The sequence below is a fragment of the Alosa alosa genome, chromosome 23 (genome assembly GCF_017589495.1).
Source record: "Alosa alosa isolate M-15738 ecotype Scorff River chromosome 23, AALO_Geno_1.1, whole genome shotgun sequence".
NCBI classification, from domain to species: domain Eukaryota; kingdom Metazoa; phylum Chordata; class Actinopteri; order Clupeiformes; family Clupeidae; genus Alosa; species Alosa alosa.
This window is the reverse complement of record NC_063211.1, coordinates 2,075,521-2,093,020: the sequence shown is the minus strand read 5'-3', so window position 1 is coordinate 2,093,020 and position 17,500 is coordinate 2,075,521. Positions and strand designations below refer to the sequence as shown.

General features: G+C 46.8%; 2 protein-coding genes across 5 annotated transcripts in view; one reads left to right on the top strand and one right to left on the bottom strand.

The window, feature by feature from the left end:
- desmb (desmin b) overlaps window positions 1-14,760 on the top strand; it is a 23,450-nt gene extending 8,690 nt beyond the window's left edge. For 2 of the 4 annotated variants that reach the window (XM_048234587.1, XM_048234584.1), the window contains exons 9-10: window positions 601-692; window positions 1,792-2,309. In XM_048234587.1, the coding sequence (XP_048090544.1) occupies window positions 601-692; window positions 1,792-1,833 (134 nt within the window). In that variant the 3' untranslated portion in view covers window positions 1,834-2,309. Of the gene's footprint in view, window positions 1-600; window positions 693-1,791; window positions 2,310-8,096; window positions 8,123-14,745 lie in introns of those variants that run through there. The other 2 variants (XM_048234586.1, XM_048234585.1) reach the window with 2 other exon arrangements.
- The window catches only part of tmem198b (transmembrane protein 198b), a 29,549-nt gene continuing 16,650 nt past the window's right edge, over window positions 4,602-17,500 (bottom strand). Inside the window, 7 exon segments of the mRNA XM_048234588.1 lie at window positions 4,602-6,287; window positions 6,869-6,954; window positions 6,957-7,058; window positions 8,218-8,592; window positions 8,595-8,727; window positions 8,729-8,782; window positions 13,774-14,121. Of these exon segments, the coding sequence (XP_048090545.1) occupies window positions 6,114-6,287; window positions 6,869-6,954; window positions 6,957-7,058; window positions 8,218-8,592; window positions 8,595-8,727; window positions 8,729-8,782; window positions 13,774-13,983 (1,134 nt within the window). The 5' untranslated portion in view covers window positions 13,984-14,121 and the 3' untranslated portion in view covers window positions 4,602-6,113.

Sequence of the window (17,500 nt, the reverse complement as noted above, 5' to 3'; positions counted from 1 at the left end):
GTGTGTGTGTGTGTGTGTGTGTGTGTGTGTGTGTGTGTGTGTGTGAGAGAGAGAGTGAGAGTGTGATGGTGTGTATGTAGGACAATATTGATTTACATTTAGCTGGAGATTTCAGTCTGGAACAATGTATGCTTCTGTCTGGTTACATAGAGTCTCTACAGAACACTGTGTGTGTGTGTGTGTGTACAATTGTATTACCTATAGAGCCTTATGAGCCCAGAGAACACCATGTGTGTGTGTACAATTTTATTACCTTATATTATTACCTATTGCCTTATGAGCCCAGAGAACACCATGTGTGTGTGTACAATTTTATTACCTTATATTATTACCTATAGCCTTATGAGCCCAGAGAACACCATGTGTGTGTGTGTGTGTGTGTGTGTGTGTGTGTCTGATTGGATACCTATAGAGCCTTAAGAGCCTAAGAAAAACTGTGTGTGTGTGTGTGTGTGTGTATGTCTGTATTCATGATTTTACCGCGCATATGCCCCGTGTGTATTTATACCCACTGTATGAGTTTATACACAAATGTGGTTTATGGGTGTGTGTGAGTGTGTGTGTGTGTGTGTTAATGGTGTGTGTTAAACCCCCATGCAGAGACCAGCCCTGAGCACCAGCGCGCCTCCTCCTCTGAGCTGCACTCCAAGAGATCCGTCCTTATCAAGACCATCGAGACCCGCGATGGAGAGGTACACACACGTACACACACATACACACACACACACACACACACGACACGACACGACACACACCACACAGACACACATGACACACAGACACACACACACAACACACCCACACCACCCACAGACACACACAACACACACACACACACACAACAAACCCACACCACACACACAGAGAGATAGCCTCTATTATTATTACCTTATTTCCTTTACCCTCTATTGCCTATATTACCTACAGTATGGATATTTTAGAAGTTCTAAGTTTAGATCTCTGTATGTTACACATACATGTATATACTGTTATGTATGACTTTTTTAAATTGAATTTAATTGAAAATTGATAGAGAGAGGTACAACATATCTACAAAACACATAAACTAACACACACACACAAGGGGACCCATGACAAAGTGGTTAACACACCCACTCCATACACACAGACACATGCACACACAGACACACACACACACCTCATTTAGTGTGAAAGATAGGTCGTCCTTTCCTTTGCTCTTTCACATGTGTATTCACATATGAACGGATGTTCAACACACACACACACACACACACAGACTACTGAGCCAGCACAGGGTTGTTATTAGAAGCGTAGCCTACTCATTGGGACTCCTGTAAAGACTTGTGAGAATAGTCTGAATTACCCACATTCCTCTCCACAGCAGCCTCAGCTAACCCAGGCTACACACACACACACACACACACACACACACACACAAGCATGTGCATACACAGCATCCTCAGCTAACCCAGGCTACATTTGCCAACATGCACATACAAGGCCACACACACACACACAAGCATGTGCATACACACACTCCCAGGGCTATACTGTACATACACATGTGCACACACATTCAAGTGCTCACACACACACACAAACAAATGTCCCTTACTTACTATTTAATACTTTTACAGACTCTACTGTGATAAGCAGATTTAAGAAGAAGTGGCATCGATATAATAAACGACTCCCTATCATTCTCTCTTCTCCCCTTCTCTTTCTCCCTCTTTCTACATTTCTCTCTTTCCCTCTTTCTCTCTGTCCCTCTCTTTCTTTCCCTCCCTCCCTTTCTCTCTCTCTCTACAGGTGGTCAGTGAGTCCACACAGCATCAGGAGGATCACCTGTAGGCAGCAGAAACTTCAAACAAACACACGCACACACACACAAACTAGGGGTTTCGTCAACTAGTTGACTATTAAAACCACTAGTCAGTGCTATAGGCAGCAGTGAACTAGTCATAGACAGAGTGGCTAACGGCTACACAGGCTAGGCCTTATATGCATGGAAGCACTTCACTGAAAAAGAGACCTGCTTCACAGTGACATGTAAGTTGTGTATTAAAGTACAATATGGATAACCATCAAAAGATGAAACACCTGCTGCAAACAGCTAGTGCTAGCAGTAATGTTAGCACCTGCACTGTACTGGCATGTAACGACTAGTTGACAACTATTATGACTTGCATTAAGACTTGTCAACTAGTAAACATCAGTAGTTACGAAAGCCCTAACACATGCACACACATACACATTTAACAAAAAGATATTTAACAAGTGATGTCCAGTCTAAATAAACACACAAGAGACTGACAACCTGCATCCTACATCCTGTTTCTGGTCTACTTCCTCTTCCTGTACTGGTATTTTCTCTTCCTGTTTCTGGTCTTCTTCCGGTTTATTTATCAAGCCTAGTCTATGTCGAGCACACAAGCTGAAAGAGATGAGAAGTGAAGAGGAGGAGGAGTTTGAACACCTGTACAATCTGAGTGTAGTTACAATTTGATCATAGATTTCCGTGATCACAGAGATGAGAGAGAGAGGAGAAAGAAGGAGAAGAAGAGAGAGAGAGAGAGGGTTTCCCTTCGGTGTCAGAGACGTATCGTCTCTCCCAGAGACAGACAAACAGAGCGAGGGGGTGAAGAGAAGCAGGAGAGAGAGTGTAAGTGGAGGAGAGCTAGAAATGAGGGATGAGAGGGAAGGATGGAGAGAGAGGATGAGAGAAGTGTGGGGGAGGGGAGAGGTTGATGACTGCAGAGGAGTTTCAGAGAAACCTGATCTGAGAGAAAAAAGGAAACTATTTATAAAAGATAATAAACACAGACACCAACGCACAAGGGCTCCCTGCCTGGTTCTTTCATTGACACACACACACACACACAGTAATGTCTTCACAGACTCACAAAAACATCCAGAAATATAGCTGCAAGCAGCAATGAGGGGCCAAGCAGGCAAGCTGGAATTGCCATGGCAACTCAATATTGTTACAACAGACATATAACACATATTGTTACAGGCTATAAGCAGTCGTCGCAAGTTTCAAGTCAAACAACCCAAGACTGGTTGAGATATAAGGTCACTTCCTGTTTGGCGGCTTTGCCACCAATTTCGATTGGCTGTTACGGGCAAATGCTTTTGTCAATTGTTCTTGAAAGCGATACATGGACAAGTTATTGTCTGAAGATGGTCTGTGCCAATTTTGGTGAAGATCAGATTAAATTTGTGACCTGTGAGAACTTTTTAGTGCTTTTAATTAAATCCAATATGGCAGCCAAATCAATTGTGTTCATCACAAAATTGGCCTGGGTCGGCCTAAGGACATCCAAGAGTATTACCAGACACCACTAGTACGTTTTAATTCCAAACACATCAACAGCTACAGGCCAAAATGCATTTTTTGCTAATTGCAGAGCCCCCTAGAGGTCAAAGGTCACCACATTTTTTTGAGTGTCCTCCTGATGGGGTCTTGAGTCCATGTGCTAAGATTAGTTATGATAGATAAAAGGGTTGCTGAGATATGAGCTCACTTCCTGTTTGGCAGCTTTGCCGCTGATTTTGATTGGGCGGGCGAATGGTTTTAGATCTGAAGACAGAAGGGATAACTTTACTCTAGTGCGGCTCGGCCTGAAGATCATGTGTGTCAAGTAGTGTGTGGATCGGACAAAATTTGTGACCTGTGAAAATCCAATGGCGGAAAATCCATCATGGCGGAAACATGGTGAAATTAATCATGGGACTGTCCCCAATCAGTGTGCCAAATTTCACAACTTTTTACCAGACGGTTCTATGGGCTGCCATGGCAGCGGAATAATAATAAGAAAAGAGACAATTCGCTGCTTGGCCCCTAATGAGCCCCACATACACACACACACACACACCTACCTATGTCTATACACACATATAAATAAATTCAGTCATAGACACTAACATACTAAGAATTTACACCTGCATCTGTCTACAAGATTACTCACAAATACACAAACGCAGGCAGCCACACACACACACACACACACACAGAAGCATACCGTATGCAACGTTCGCTCAGAACAAACTGCCACAGACACACCGTAATCCTTTATGGAATCACATTGTTTATCATTATATCCAGGCCATACAAACACATGCTGTGAAACAGTGGTAATACCATGACAACGACGATGACCAATAAAAATGTTCGGATTGTCAAAAAGATCCCAGCAGTGAGGGAGAAGAGCCCGCCCACTTCCATTAGGCCACCCCCCCTCAGTGAGAACACTGCCACAGGACGTAGCAACCAAAGCATGACCATCAATAAATAAACAAATAAATAAATACAAACAATCGAAGAAAGCAAATATGCCAAAGCAGATTCTCCTCAGAGGGTTCACTCGGTTATAAATAAAAGCAGATTAAATCGATTCTCCTCAGAGGGTTCACTCGGTTATAAATAATTAAAAAAAAAGAAATTTCATTAAAAATAAAAGTCATAAATTAGAGCCAGAGAGAAGACACAGTGATGTCCAGACAACAGGAACGTGTGTGTGTGTGTGTGTGTGTGTGTGTGTATGTGTATGTGTGTATGTATGTGTGTGTATGTATGTGTGTGTGTATGTGTGTGTGTATGTGTGTGTGTATGTATGTGTGTGTGTGTGTGTGTGTATGTGTGTGTATGTGTGTGTGTGTATGTGTGTGTGTATGTGTGTGTGTATGTATGTGTGTGTGTGTGTGTGTATGTATGTGTGTATGTGTGTGTACTGTTGTATGTACAAACCAAATTAAAACTCCAGAGAAGATCAATGATTTACAGTAATGTACATCTAAAGACATTGAGAGGCCATCTTTCCCATGGTGTGAAGGTAGTGGTGTGGGTGGGGTGGAAAGAGAGATTGGGGGAAGAATGAGAGAGAGAGAGAAAGAGGAGGAAGAGTTAGAGGGAGAGAGAGAGAGAGAGAGAGAGAGCGAGAGAGAGAGAGAGAGAGAGAGAAGACTGGTAGGAGGGGACATAGAACATGCATATCTGTCTTATGGAACTATGGAAAGGGTCTGGACAGGATGGTGCTTGTGTGTGCGTGTGTGTGTGTGTGTGTGAGTGAGAGAGAGAGAGAGAAGTTGTGGAGGGAAGTGAAGGAAAACAGGCAATACACACACACCACCTGCCATTTCCCATGATCCTCTCTGAGGCCTCCCATGCCCGACCAGAGACACACGCATTACATCATAGAGTGCACCACAGATGTATTTGTTGCTCTCGCTTCACAAGTTTGCATTTCAAAGTCAACAGTCGGCTTTGCGTCAGATCAGGTTCCCTGCGAGCAAGATGCTTATTTCCTGTGAGGAATATTTCACCTCCTGAGGTCAAAAGGTCAACAGTTCTGACCTTGTGACCTGGAGTTCAAAGTTCAAAGATCAGTTCAGTTCACGTCTGACCTCGTCCAGACCTGCGGTCAAACGAAAGGCCACCGTTCCTCCTCGTCCATCACCAGCTCCTACAGTCAGGCATGTTCCTCTCTGGGCAACTGCATTTAAAAACACCACACACACACACCCCCACCTGACGTGTGATTTGGTTCAATCCTGAGTCAGAACACAGAGATCATAAAACTTATGCAGACGGTCAGAGTCCACCAGTAAAATGGAGAGGGGGGGAAGACATCTGACTTGTTGACAGGACACACTGTCACGTTACGGACACAATTGAGCACCTGGAGATGGGAGGAAGTCAAGCCTTCTCCACAGGAAGTGATGTAAAGTGAAGGTGGGTGTGTAAACGTGTGTGTGTGTGCGTTTTGTTTTTATTGGCTTCAGCTGGTCCTCCTGTAGGTCATGTCCACGGCATACAGGGGTCCATTCAGTGTGGCACCATATCCAGCAACACAGGGCTCACCTTTGTGCATGTGTGTGCGTATGCTTTTACGTGTGTGTGTTTGTGTGTGTGTGTGAGTGAGTCCACATGTCTGTATGTGTTTGTATGCATGTGTGTATGCAGTTTTTGTTTGAGTGAAAGTTTTGAACCCTGCTCGAGGCATCCCTGATCCAGTGTTGACACTCACACATCACACACACACACACCAGCCAGCCAGCCAGCCAGCCTCCACCCCTATGCAGCTCTGATGCAGGCGTGACCTCAGAGGTCAGAGTTGAGGGGTCAGAGGTCAGATGCGGAGGTTGGAGGGTCCGGCAGCGACCGCAGCGGCGGCGGCAGAGGTCAAGGGCACGGTGGAGCCGCAGTCGTAGTCCATGTCCACGGAGGTGTGTCCTCCTGACAGCCGCCCCACTGGGTACGCCCGCGCCTCCACCTGCCTGTCTCGGAAACTCTGGATGTAACTCTGAAGAGAGGGATGGAGAGAGATGGAGAGAGAGAGAGAGGGATGGACAGAGAGGGAGAAAGAAATGGTCAGGTTTATTGTATTATATGATGACTTTGGCAATATGAGTGACATATTTGTAAAGGCAATAAAGCACTTATATGGGGAAAAAAAGGAGAGAGAGAGAGAGAGAGAGAGAAAGAAAGAGAGAGAGAGAGAAGAGAAAAACAGAGACAGAAGATGAGCAAGCTGTAGGAAAGTGTGTGTATAGGTGAGTGTGTGTGTGTGTGTGTTTGTATTGGTGTGTATTAGAGAGTGTGTGTGTGTGTGTGTGTGTGTGTGTGTGTGTGTGTGTGTGTGTGTGTGTATTGGTTTGTATTAGAAAAGTGTGTGTGTGTGTGTGTGTGTGTTTGTATTGGTGTGTATTAGAAAGAGTGTGTGTGTGTGTGTGTGTGTGTGTGTGTGTGTGTGTGTGTGTGTGTGTATTGGTTTGTATTAGAAAGAGTGTGTGTGTGTGTGTGTGTGTGAGTTGTATTGGTGTGTATTAGAAAGAGTGTGTGTGCCTGTGTGTGTGTGTGTGTGTGTGTGTAAGAGCTCCTCACAGGCCGAGCATTTAATCGGGCGAGGGTATAGGGGCTTGCGCTGTATTCATTTTATGGCTTTAAGCGTGTGTGTGTGTGTGAGGATGATTGGGCGGCTGCTTCCTCTTCTTCTTGCGTCCGCTCTCACGCCGATCCTCCTTCTGGCGGATACGCATCAGCTGGACACGTCTCTGCTGCCTGCTGATGACCACTGACCACACACACACACACACATGTTAACACACACCAGGATGAAGACTGTCTCTGGATCAACAAATGACTTCCAAGTTTCTGGATCATATACACAACCTCAGATCAAGCACAATCACACACACACACACACACACACTGTCTCTTTATTACCAAAATAAACCAGCCGCTCTGTTGCTTCTGCTGTTCATCAGATGGAAACGCACTCATTATATTTTCACATCTCCTAGACACAGCTTCTCACACATTTAGAGCATCACCCACACACATACAGCGTCTCACACACACACATACTCTTGCTCTCTCACACACACACACCCACACACACTCACACTCACACACACACACACACACACACACACACACACACACACACACACACACACACACACACACACACACACACACACACACACACACACACACACACAGCATGCCTCTGGCACCTCTAGGCTTCATTGAGATGCAGCAGAATGAGCTTCTGCAAAATAAACTTGACTCATTTCAGGAGATCATTGATCCGTTCTGCTCTCTCTCTCTCTCTCTCGCTCTCTCTCTCTCTCTGTCTCTCTCTTTCTCTATCTATCTCTCACTCCCTCTCTCTCTCTCTCTTACACACACACACACACACTTACACACATAGCTGCTATGAGTCATACACCATGAGTCTTCACACCATCCTACTCACCCCCACTCAGACACGGTACACAGCACACACACGCACACACACACACACACACTGAAATGAGTCCCAACGCCACCCAAACAGATTTTCAGTTTCACAGACACGCATACTTTCATGTTCATACACACAGCCACTCACATCAGAGAGACGCATTGCATCAAACACCACACAGATTCACACATTAACCCTAATTAATTAAGTGTCTATACCCATACACACGCATTCAAACACACACACACACACACACACACACACACACACACACACACACACACACACAGACACACACAAACATACACACACACACACAATCACACACACACAGACATACAGACACACACAGACACACACAATCACACACACACACACACACACAAACACAGACACACACACACACACACACACACACACAGACATACACACACAAACACAGACAGACACACACACACACACACACACACACACACACACTCACCTTTAGTGTGTGAGTATCCCTCGGCCGTGACCCTCCACTGGACCAGCACCCCCAGCAGGGCAAGGGCCGGCCAGGTGCCCAGCACCACCCAGGTGACCCAGCAGACGGGCCGGGTATCGCTGGGCGAAAAGCCTTTGACCCGCTTCCAGCACGAGGGGCGACCAGTGCGAACACCTCCAATGGTGAAGTCCACGGCCACCACGATGACCGCCGCGCCGAAGACGGCGGTGGACAGCGTGACGAAGCAGCGTTGCCACTGGAGGGTCAGCACGGCGAAGAGCATGCCCAGGCCGAGGAGGACGCCCAGCTGACCAGATTCGGTGCGCCGGGCGAGCCGCCTTTCGACAGTGCCCTCCATGCCTGCCAGCCACGTCTACAGAGCAGCCCCAGCAGCAGCCCCACCATGAAGAGCCCCACGCTGCGCACCAGCATGGTGACCAGGCCGCACAGCGTGCCGATGCCCAGACCGATGCCCACCGACGCCTCCACGCCAGCGCTGGCCAGCACCAGCACGGCCCTTGTAGCAGAGCATGAAGATGATGACCTGAAATAACATCAGACCCAGCTACAGGAACATCAACACCGGCCTTTGAAGCAGCGTAGCTCAGCAGGGGAGAGAGAGAGAGAGAGAGAGAGAGAGAGAGAGAGAGAGAGAGAGAGAGAGAGAGGAGGAGGTGGTGAGAGGAGAGAGAAGAGGGAGGGGGGAGTGGGGAGAGGAGGAGATGAGGAGAGGAGGAGGAGAGGAGGAGAGAGAGAGGAGGGGGGAGTGGGGAGAGGAGGAGATGAGGAGAGGAGGAGAGGGAGAGGAGGAGGAGAGGAGGAGAGGAGGAGAGAGAGAGGAGGGGGGAGTGGGGAGAGGAGGAGATGAGGAGAGGAGGAGAGGGAGAGGAGGAGGAGAGAGAGAGGTGGGGAGAGGAGAGGAGAAGAAACAAACCTCTTATTTGTTTGAACTTTGTTTTGAACTCTATGGTGCGCTACCTGATAAAGCCGTCACTGAAGTCTCTGCACAGTCCTTTTGACTTGTCTTTAATGTGCATTGTGTTCCCCCATCATGATTTAATCAATTACATAATACAGTTGTGTCTATGTCTCAGCTATTGGCTGTTACATCAGTCTACTGGCAGTACTGTGATGCTATGAGTCATGCAGAGACTCATTTGAACTGAGTTGAAGTGAGAATGAGAGGGAGAGAGAGACAGAAAGAGAGAGAGACAGAGAGAGAGACAGAAAGAGAGAGAGAGAGAGAGAGAGAGAGAGAGAGAGAGAGAGAGAGAGAGAGAGAGAGTGAGAGGTGGTGAGAGGAGAGAAGAGGGAGGGGGGAGTGGGGAGAGGAGAGAAGAGAGTGAGGAGGAGAGGAGTGAGAGAGAGAGGGGAGTGAGAGTGGCGATGAGGAGAGGAGGAGAGGAGAGGAGGAGGAGAGGAGGAGAGGAGGAGAGAGAGAGGAGGAGTGAGAGGAGGAGATGAGGAGAGGAGGAGAGGAGAGGAGGAGAGAGAGAGGTGGGGAGAGTGAGTATATAGCTGAAAACAAACCCCCCATTTGCCTGGAACTTTGTTTTGAACTCTGGTGGTGCTACCTGATAAAGCCAATACTGAAGTTCTGCACAGTCCTTTGACTTGTCTTTAATGTGCATTGTGTTCCCCATCATGATTTAATCAATTACATAATACAGTTGTGTCTATGTCTCAGCTATTGGCTGTTACATCAGTCTACTGGCAGTACTGTGATGCTATGAGTCATGCAGAGACTCATTTGAACTGAGTTGAAGTGAGAATGAGAGGGAGAGAGAGACAGAAAGAGAGAGAGACAGAGAGAGAGACAGAAAGAGAGAGAGAGAGAGAGAGAGACAAAAGATAAAGGATGTACATGATGAGAAAGGAAAGGAGAGATCTCCTCTGTGGAGAGACGAAGAATCTGAGTCAGTGAGAGTCTGAGAAAACTTTCTGAGAAAACCTGATGAAGTGAGGTGGAGAGAAAGAAAGAAAGAAAGAAAGAAAGAAAGAAAGAAAGAAAGAAAGAAAGACAGTGATGAAGAGGGAGGAGGAGAGGAAATAATGTGTGCACAGATTTTCTGTAAAGCACAGAAAAAGCCAAAAGAAAAGAAAGAATGAAAGAATGTGAGATGGAGTGAGAGGCAGAGAAAAAGAGAGATAGAGAGATAGAGAGAGAGAGAGAGAGAGAGGATAGAGAGAGAGATAGAGAGAGAGAGAGAGAGAGATAGATAGAGAGAGAGAGAGATAGAGAGAGAGAAGAGGGGAGAAATGATATGTTCAGGGAAGCCACGTTCTCACATGCCAAAGATAGCTAGTTCTCACACAGTCTGCGAATTTTCCCATGGAGTGATGACAGTGTGTATGAAGTGGTGAGAGCGTGTGTGATGAGCAATGTGTGTGAGAGTGTGTGTGTGTATGTGTGTATGTGTGTGTGGAGCATCTCCAATCAACACCTGCTGAATACACTCCACTGGAAAACCTCTGCTACATCTGCTGTCATCACTGCATCTCGCTCATCATTATTTATTTATTTACTCCCGCACGTGGCTGGCTATTTTCATAAACGGACATTCCATTTCCAAAAATAACATCTTGCACACCTGTCAGTTTTCAGAAAAGTTTTCCTTTACACTAACCCGGGTATGTGCCCTCAAGAGCATGCCAAAGCTGTACGCGGCAGCTCAAACCCATGTTAGCCAATCAGAATCCCGAAAATATCAACAACAGCAATGAATCACTTCCTCTTTCTCTTTTGAACAGCCCGGAATTTTGAAAAAACGGTCGCATCGTTTTCGTTGTGGTCTAAACACCACCTGACACTCTTCATTATTATATTTATTTACTTCTTAATAACTTCTCTAGTACTCGTCATTATTTATTTGATCCCTTGATAATCGCTCTAACGCAGCAGGGTGTGATATCAAGGCTGATAATGCCACTCAGCCACCGTAAGATGACATCAAAAAATGTGCAGTGGTCTCTTCATTTTTTTCCAGAGCTGTATAAGTGTGTTTGTGTGTGCGTGTGCGTGCATGTGTGCGTGCATGTGTGTGTGTGTGTGTTTTTGTGCATATACACCAATGTGAAAATTCGCTGAAACAAAGGAAACTGGGGTGTAGCAGGGGTGTTGTGGTTTTACCTTGTGAAGTGATAAAAGGACCCTCTCAAGACAACTGACTCACTTTAATAAAAGGACCCTCTCAAGACAACTGACTCACTTTAATAAAAGGACCCTCTCAAGACAACTGACTCACTTTAAAAGGGCTTTAATGGAGAAAGGATTAGAGATGAGCTCTTCCTCTGTTCGCTGGCGGCTGCAGAGTTGTTTCAAATCATTTGTACACAACAAGGGTGTATGTGTTTGTTTGGTAGGAAAGGACTGCTCCTAGAGTGGAGCATCTCAAGCAGCTAAAAAGGTTTGGCCCAGAAGTGGACCAGCTTTGGCCCTGATTTGGCCCAGAAGTTGACCAGCTTTGGCCCTGATTTGGCCCAGATGTGGTCTTCATGCCGCCTCAGCTACACCGAAGCCACTCCAGCCGTAGTGCCTCACGGGCAGAAGGGATTTGGGGGTTATTTAAGGCTGGCGAAGTCTGTTGTTATTTAAGGCTGGCGAAGTCTGTTGTTATTGTCGGATAACAGTCACAGCTTTGAGGCCAAGCGGAGAAGAGTCATCGAGTGCAGTTACGCGGGCAGCGGGCGGCAGGTAAGTGCCTTCATCAATATTCAACAGACTGTCTGCTACACACTGCTAGAGCAGCACTACGGCCCTGTGAGACAAAAGACTACATCTCCCATGAACACACTGGAGTGTGATCCCCTCATGATTAATAGTACAACACAGTAGGGATTTGTAGTTCAATGTCAGGCACATAGTCTTGCTGGTGTTGGCATAAGTCAGCAGGAAAGAGTTTGGCTGCCGACAGACAGGCAGCAAAAACAAACAGCAGGCCAATGAAAACAGAAATACAACTCCCATGATTCAGCAGGATATTGTCTGCCCTTACAGGCTGTTTACGGTAAAATCCTGAAATGTCCCGTACTGTAATATGAATCTGATTTCACATACTCTTAGGGGAAATGGGGTTTGGGTGTTTAGGGAGCTGTGCAGGGAAAAGCTCTGGAGGCAGGACTCATTGAAACACAACTCAATAAGCCAGAGTCCCTGGAGGGTCTCCAGAACACCAAGGCAGTTACAGTAGGAGAATGGAATGCTGCTGAATCCAAATCACACAGCCTACAAAATTACAGTAAGAGAACTGAACACTTAAACTGAATCTAGAGCACATATAGCCTACAAAATTACAGTAAGAGAACTGAACACTTAAACTGAATCTAGAGCACATATAGCCTACCAAATTACAGTAAGAAAACGGACTACTGCTGACTCTAAAACTGATAGTTCTGGCCCTTGATTGTGATTGGCTGAATCACGTTCGATGCCGTTGTAAAATCCAGCACAAACATACACCTTGACCGCATTCCGATCTATATTACTGTGCTACCACAACTTGATACAAAAATTAAAGTAGCTGCATCTCGATGTTGCTTGGCAACCATTCAGATAGAGGAAATATATTTCTTGACGGAAGAATGATTATCTAGGAATAACTAGTTATATTTCTAGTTGCTGTGCCTTTACTTTATGAAACTTTGCCAGGTATTTATAGTAACAGTTTTAGAAAAGCAATAAGCCACTCGAGTCCGTAGGTTACGCTGATTCTACAACAGCTGGGGGGGGGTTAGGCACTCCGCTAGCATGTCGTGCCTAACAACGCCCCTTACGGCTTCTACACACTGTTGCGTTCCGTCAACGCATGCCGTGGGTGTTCCCGACGGTAGCTATGCAAATGACTTGAAGTATAACCGTAATTTGATTGGTTGGTGCCGTCCGTCGATTGGCTTGATTGGCCGCTGCCGTCTGTCGGTGCAGCAACAGCTGAACTTCTCAACGCGAGCAACGGGAGAAACGCGACACAACGGACCCACAATTCAGATGGGCAACAGATGACGTGAGCCCATGTAAAGTGAATGGAATGCGTCTCCAGCACTGCAACGCACGCAGCTGTGTGTAGAGGCCGTAAGCTGTAGAATCAGCGTCACCTACGGCCTCTCGGGGCTTATTGCTTAAATCTAGAACGCATAGCCAACCAAATTACAATAAGCAAACTGAATACTTCAACTGAATCTAGAACACACATAGCCTACCAAATTACAATAAGCGAACTGAATACTTCAACTGAATCTAGAACACACATAGCCTACCAAATTACAGTAAGGGCTGAGCTACACCAGGCGCGTAAAGCGTTCCGTTCGCGTTGCGTCTGCTGCAACAATTAGCTTCCATTATAATCAATGGAAGTAGCTACACCAGACGTGACAGTGGGGCGTACGTTCGAAAAAAATAGACCATTCATCTAAAATGGATTTTACGCGTCGCGAACGGAACGATTTTCTGTGGCAGTGGATGATTTCACAGAAAATAAGACACTTAATAACCAATGAAAAGGCTTCTTACAGTAATATACGTGATCATTCAACATGGACGGATACAAGTGTAAAAACTACAACTCCCATAATCCTCTGCTCATCATGATCACATGACTTACCGAAGAAGCAGTAGATGATGCCGAAGAGGCAGCACATGGAGCAGACCACCGAGGGCACAACCTCATAGCGCCGGCCCCCATCCTCACAGCCGTCCAATCGCTCGGAGCCCACGTCCTGGGAGGGCGGGTCCAACTTAGAGGCCAGCAGCGTCTGCAAGGTCGTCGTCATGGTGACCAGGTCGTGGAGAGTGAGAGTGAAACTGGCAGTAGTTGCAGTAGGGGTTCAGCGGGGGGGGATGGGGCGGGGGGGCGAGGGATGGGGGCCAGCAGGGATATTATGGGATGTCACCAGTCCCACAACATACACCTGTGAGGGAGAAGGGGGGGGGCAGAGTTATTGGAACTGCTCATACACTAATTACAGTTATACATACTGTTACTGCTATCCACAGTCAACCAATATGGCAACTAGACTGGGCAACAATACTTTTGAGATTTTGCAACATATTTGACAGGACATCTATGACATTATATTTTTGTAATATGCTACCAACTGTGTATATGTAGAGATTAGAGTCACTAAGGGACCAGACTAATTAGGCCAGCGAAGCAACACCTGGTCTGACCCAGATGAGCATCAGATGATCCCACAGCTCAGTGACACTGCTATTGTCGCTAGCAATGCTAACAGCGCTAACACGGCTAGCCCACCACCAGGAGATCACACTACATACTGGGCCTTCCATAAAAACACAGTTACACACACTCGCTCTCTCTCTCTCTCTCTCACACACACAGGCACAAACACACACACCAGCACAGTTACTCTCTCACTCACACACACACACACACACACAAGCACAGTTACTCTCTCTCTCTCACACACACACACACACACACACACCAGCACAGTTACTCTCTCTCTCTCACACACACACACACACAGACAGACAGACACAAACACACACACCAGCACAGTTACTCTCTCTCTCACACACACACACACACACTAGCACACAGACAAACACACACACACACACAGTAGGCTAATAAAGATCACTCACACAGACACTGATCCAGAACATGAGGCTCATGTAGCATTCATCTCAAACTTTCCAAACCATCCTCTTGGTCCTCTCTCTTCTCTCTCTCTTCTCTCTCTTCTCTCTCTCTTCTCTCTCTTTCTTTCTTGCTCTCTCTCTCTCTCTCTCACTCTCTCTCGTTCTGTCTCCCTCTACACTTTTCTATCTCATTCTGTCCCATGTGAGCGTCACCTGGTTGTGAGGAGAGAAACCACTGGCCACTGGCATGTCTATGAGCCCCACCTTCAGCAGTGACGTAGCGCTTCACCTCTCCAAACAACTCCATCCCCTCTCCCTCTCTCTCCTTCTCTCTCTCTCTTTCTCTCTCTCTCTCCCTCTCTCTCTCCACACAAATCACTCTTCTCTCATTACAGGTTCTGCCCCCTCTTGTCCTCCCTCTCTCTCCCTCCCTCGCTCCCTCTCTTACTATCCTGTACCGCCCCCACTACCTGTGCCTGTTCAGTCATGTCATCCCCACGCCCCCCTCACGCACATTACGCCTTGACGCGACAAGACGCGATGCCTTGCGCACGCATCTTACATGCATTGACACACCTGTTCTGGCAGGAGGCCCGGAGTCTGAAAGGGAGAGGAAAGTTGAAGCTCTGTTCTAGAATCAGAATCTGCGGTTCTAGAATCAAGTTTCTTGGCACCAACCAGAGCCTTATAGATCTCTCTAGGGCTCTGATACCAACATGTGTTCTAGAATCCGGTTCCCCTGTTCCGACATGTGATTAAAGTCATGCGATGACTCCAGATCAGCGTGTGGTTCCGGCATGTGATTAAAGTCATGCGATGACTCCAGATCAGTGTGTAGTTCCAAGCTGTCCTCGCACAATCTCCCTTCCGCTCCTATCCAATCAAAATCACTCGCTGAACTTGTGAACCCCAGCCAGTGGAGGGGAGAAAGTGTTTTTGTTCTGTTGGCAGCATGGCTGGCATGTGTGACACACACATACAGTACACACACACACAAACACACACACACACACACACACACACACACACACACACACACACATCACACACACAAAAACACATACAGTACACACACACACACACACACACGCACACGCACACTGCACAAAACACACACTCAAACACCACAAAATATTTCTACAATGTAACTACAGATTATTTTAGTACACACACACACACACACAAGATTCTCAACACATGCTAACACATCACAAAACACTGCTGCACCACTCAAAACTCAAAAGAGAGTATCTCAGCAGACACACACACAAAGACACTCAGTCACTAATAGCATACACTCACACACACACAACACACAACTCAAACACACATACACACAACATTCACAAACACACAGAATCAGCCACAGTCAGAGAAGCCGGTCATTCTGTCACCACAACAACACTCACTGACTTCCTGTCAGTTGCCATATCGACAACGGAGATCCTTCTATGCAATGCGGTCAATGCGACCAATGGGGTGGCAGCCTTACCCCCCATAGCAACAACCCAGCAGCCAATCAGGAGAGGAGACAGAGCCTCACACAGTATGTGCCTGCGCCCTCCCCCTTCCACACACACACACACATACACACAATTAATCCCACACACACACACACAACCAGCCTGGACCCCCCTGTCTCTCTCCACACACACACACACACACACACACAACCAGCCTGGACCCCCCTGTCTCTCTCCCACACACACACACACACACACACACACAACCAGCCTGGACCCCCTGTCTCTCTCTCCCACACACACACACACACACACACACACAACCAGCCTGGACCCCCCTGTCTCTCTCCCACACACACACACACACACACACACAACCAGCCTGGACCCCCCTGTCTCTCTCCCACACACACACACACACACACACACAACCAGCCTGGACCCCCCTGTCTCTCTCCCACACACACACACACACACACACACACACAATCACCCGTGATGTTTAAATATAACATACACATTTGTATAACGGGCTCCTGAGCAGAACCTCCAGTTGACGCACCTTAGGCAAGATCTAGCTTGTAGTGTATGAGGCTACAGGGAACACATCATGAGCAGGACCTGGTAAGAGTCCTAGATGGATGCTCTGCCTTTAAAAGTGTGAGAGACTGTAATTGGTGTGTGTGGCTGTGATGATGCCGTTTTAATGACATAAGGAGCCTGTAATGGTTTATTTGATGACCACAGGTATTGAACCACCCAGCTAATGAGTGGCAGAGATCAAGTGAGATATGTGAGGACAACAAACAAGGGGATGACTCACATTCTCTCTCTCTCTCACACACACACAAACACACACACACACAAACACAAACACACACACACACAAACACACACACACACACACACACACAAACACACACACACGCACACCAAAGAGGGATACAGTGGGTGGAGGTCATTAGAGAAAGTGTACAATAGGATTAGATTACAGCCTTTACTGGCCTCCATTTAAATCCATATGCTGGTTTGTGCTTTGTGATGGGGATAGGGCGTGGCGTCGTGGTGTGGTTCAATGCCAAACCCCATAATCAATCTGCTAACCTCACGCTAGCCAGCTTTGTATTGTGCTCTCCAAGGTTAGAGAATAACTGGGAAAAAGCATACAATCATTTAGCCATTAACACTTCACAACCCCAAACATTAAACACTCTCTCAACCC